The sequence below is a fragment of the Calidris pugnax genome, unplaced genomic scaffold (genome assembly GCF_001431845.1).
Source record: "Calidris pugnax isolate Ruff unplaced genomic scaffold, ASM143184v1 scaffold162, whole genome shotgun sequence".
NCBI lineage: Eukaryota > Metazoa > Chordata > Aves > Charadriiformes > Scolopacidae > Calidris > Calidris pugnax.
Window position 1 is genome coordinate 962,058 of NW_015090900.1, and position 3,365 is coordinate 965,422.

General features: G+C 62.3%; 1 protein-coding gene across 1 annotated transcript; it reads left to right on the top strand.

Moving 5' to 3' along the window:
- Positions 1 to 4: 4 nt before the first annotated feature.
- Positions 5 to 1,638, top strand: ZNF593 (zinc finger protein 593; the record flags this gene model as incomplete). Its single annotated transcript, XM_014948609.1, has 3 exons — positions 5 to 162; positions 1,171 to 1,233; positions 1,429 to 1,638. Coding segments are annotated over 3 exons (363 nt in total), but the record flags the coding sequence as incomplete, so codon positions are not given.
- Between the last annotated feature and the right edge of the window lie 1,727 nt (positions 1,639 to 3,365).

Consider the following 3,365-nt stretch of genomic DNA (forward strand, 5'->3'; position numbering starts at 1 on the left):
CCGGGCGCACTCCCTGGCCCGCCAGCTCAAGACGAAGCGGCGCCGCCGCGACCTGGACGAGATCCACGCCGACCTGCAGCCCGACAAGGCCGCCCGGCTGCTGCGGCAGGAGCCCGACCCCGACCTGCCGGGCTGCGCCCAGTTCTACTGCCTGCACTGCGCGGGGGGTTGGGGAGAGAGGGCTTTAACCCCTGGGGGTTGCCCTGGTGCTGGGGGGGCGTGGGATGTTTGTGCTGATCCTGGAGGGGGGGTGTCCCTGGGAGGGGGTTGCCCCAGTTGCCCTTGGGGGGGTTGCTTGAGCCCCTGGAAGGGGGGTTGCCATGGTCCTAAGGGGTCCCTGGAACCTGGGATGGGGTTTTCCTGGTCCTGGAGGGGGTTGTCTTGGTCCTGGAGGGGGTTATCTTGGTCCTGGAGGGGGTTCTTGGCTCCTTGGAGGAGGTTGACCTGGTCTTGAGGGGTCCCTGGAACCCGGGATGGGGTTGTCCTGGTCCTGGAGGGGGTTGTCTTCATCCTGGAGGGGGTTTCTGGCTGCTTGGAGGGGGTTGTCCTGGTCCTGAGGGATCCCTGGAACACGGGAGGGAGTTGTCCTGGTCCTGGAGGGAGTTGTCCTGGTCCTGGAGGGGGTTGTCCTGGTCCTGGGGGGGTTGTCTTGGTCCTGGAGGGAGTTCTTGGCTCCTTGGAGGCGGTTAACCTGGTCCTGAGGGGTCTCTGGAACCCGGGATGGGGTTTTCCTGGTCCTGGAGGGTGTCCCTGCCTCCTTGGAGGGGGTTGTCCTTGTCCTAGGGGGGTTTCCTGGCTCCTGGGGGAGACTGGTCCCAGCCAGGGGTCCTCTAGGCCTGGGAGGAGATTTTGTCCTGGTCTCGGGAAGGATCTAGGCCCTTGAGGGGAGCTTGTTGTGGTCTCAGTGGAGACCCTGTCCCGTGGGGGGGCTGGCCCCAGGGGTGTAGGGGGACCCTAGCCGAGGTGCTCTAGGCCTGGGAGGAGATCTTGTCCTGGTCTCGGGAAGGATCTAGACCCTTGAGGGGGGCTTGTTGTGGTCTCAGCGGAGACCCTGTCCCGTGGGGGACTGGCCCCAGGGGTGTAGGGGGACCCCAGCCCCTTGGTAGGGCTCTCCCCAGCCCTGCTGCCATCTCAGAGCCCCCTGACCCCCGGCCTCTTATCCCCCCCCAGGCGTTACTTCGTGGACCTGAACAGCATGAAGGAGCACTTCAGGTCCAAGGTGCACAAGAAGAGGTAAGGGGGGGGCCCGAGCAGGGTCTTGAGCCGCCCTATGGGTCCATGTCCCACCCCAGAGCGGGCTGCAGCCCCCCCAAACCCAGCCCCACTTCATCGGGGTGAGGCGGGTGGTGGGGCCGCTCTTATTTCGAGGAGCTGGGGTGGAAAGAAGGGGTGAAAGGCTTCAGCCCCCCCTTTCTCCCTTCTTCTCAGGCTGAAGCAGCTGCGGGAGGCACCCTACACGCAGGAGGAGGCAGAGCGCGCCGCTGGCATGGGCTCCTACATCCCCCCCAAGAAGGTGGAAGTGCAGACCCAGCCGCTGGAGGAGGTCGTGGAGATGGAGGCGTCCAGCTGAGCGTGGACTCTTTGAGGGCCTCTTTTGTCCTCCAGCTTTGTGAGAAAAACACGCCGTGGTGCAGCATCCCCCCAGCCAGCACCGCTCCTCCCCACCGCCCGCCTCGCCGGGGCACTAACGAGGAGAAGGAGCCAGCGAGACCCCGGGTGCCCTCGCTGCGTGTCCTCCTTTTCAGGGAAGGGGCAAGCTGCTTCCTCCCCAGCACTTGGCACGGCTGTACCCTCCTCTCTCCGCTTTTTAGAGCGGTTTTAGGCCTTTTTCTTCAGGCCAGAGGTTCACCCCGGTGAGTCACCCATTAAAATATGTTAACCAACAGGCTGGCAGTGTTGATTGCTCTCTGTGACCCAGGCCCTCTGGAGGGTGGCAGCCACCCCTCAGGGTGACAGACAACCTCTCGGTGGTGTGTTCTTCCTCATCTTAGATACCAGAAGTTCTTTGCTGTGAGGGTGGTGAGAGCCTGGCCCAGGTTGCCCAGAGAAGCTGTGGCTGCCCCATCCCTGGAGGGGTTCAAGGCCAGGTTGGAGGGGGCTTGGAGCAACCTGGGCTGGTGGGAGGTGTCCCTGCCCAGGGCAGGGGGGTGGAACTCAATGATCTTTAAGGTCCCTTCCAACCTGAACCATTCTATGATCATACAAAGGGAAATAAGTGCCAGCCTGGAGGAATGGCCCTCCTGGAGCTCCTGCCTTGGCAGGATGGTGAAGGTCCCTCTTGCTTTGCCCTCCTGGCAGGGGAATCCCAGCCTCCTGGTAGCAGATACAGGTAGATGCTTTTTTGGGGGGGATATGTGGTTGAGTAAACTCTTCATCAAGCATGTAGGAATGTAGTGAGCAGCTTGTTGTGATGCTGGCCCTGCCAGTTTGGTCCTTGAGTGGGGATTGTTGGTGTCCCCCCCAGCAGGGACACTTCTAGGCTCCTCCTGCCCCTTAAAACCCAGCGCCTCCAAGTGATTTCATCTTCCCGGAGGGCTGGGGCTGTGTGTGTGTGGCATCATCAGCCTCCCCCCACCATCGTGGCCACCAGCCTGATGCTGCTGTGACCCAGCTCTCGTGGGGGGGCCACGTTGTGTGACAATGTCACCCTCACCCTCTGCTATGAGTTCCCTCAGGGAGGGTCTCTCCAGTGCAGCCCTGGCAGCGAGAGCCAGGGATGGGGTGGCAGAAAGGCAGCACCACCACCACGCTGTGCTTGGAAGGAAAGGGTTTATTTATTTCCAGGAAAGGGTTTATTTCCAGGAAAGGGTTTATTTCCATGCAGCCAGCCTGGATTTGTGCCCCCCCCTCACCCCCCTGGGGAGACGGAGGAGACTAAATCCCTAAATCTAGCTGTTGGCATCTCTCTGCGTGGGCTCGGTGGGTGCGAGGGGGGCAGGAAGGTTGCAGACCCCATCCCAGCGGGGTGTCCCTGCCTGGGGGGCACATCAATGACCCCGTGGCCCCATCTTTCCCCCCCCCCGTCTCTCCAGTGCAGCCCTGGCAGCGAGAGCCAGGGATGGGGTGGCAGAAAGGCAGCACCACCACCACGCTGTGCTTGGAAGGAAAGGGTTTATTTATTTCCAGGAAAGGGTTTATTTCCAGGAAAGGGTTTATTTCCATGCAGCCAGCCTGGATTTGTGCCCCCCCCCTCACCCCCCCGGGGAGATGGAGGAGACTAAATCCCTAAATCTAGCTGTTGGCATCTCTCTGCGTGGGCTCGGTGGGTGCGAGGGGGGCAGGAAGGTTGCAGACCCCATCCCAGCGGGGTGTCCCTGCCTGGGGGGCACATCAATGACCCCGTGGCCCCATCTTTCCCCCCCCCC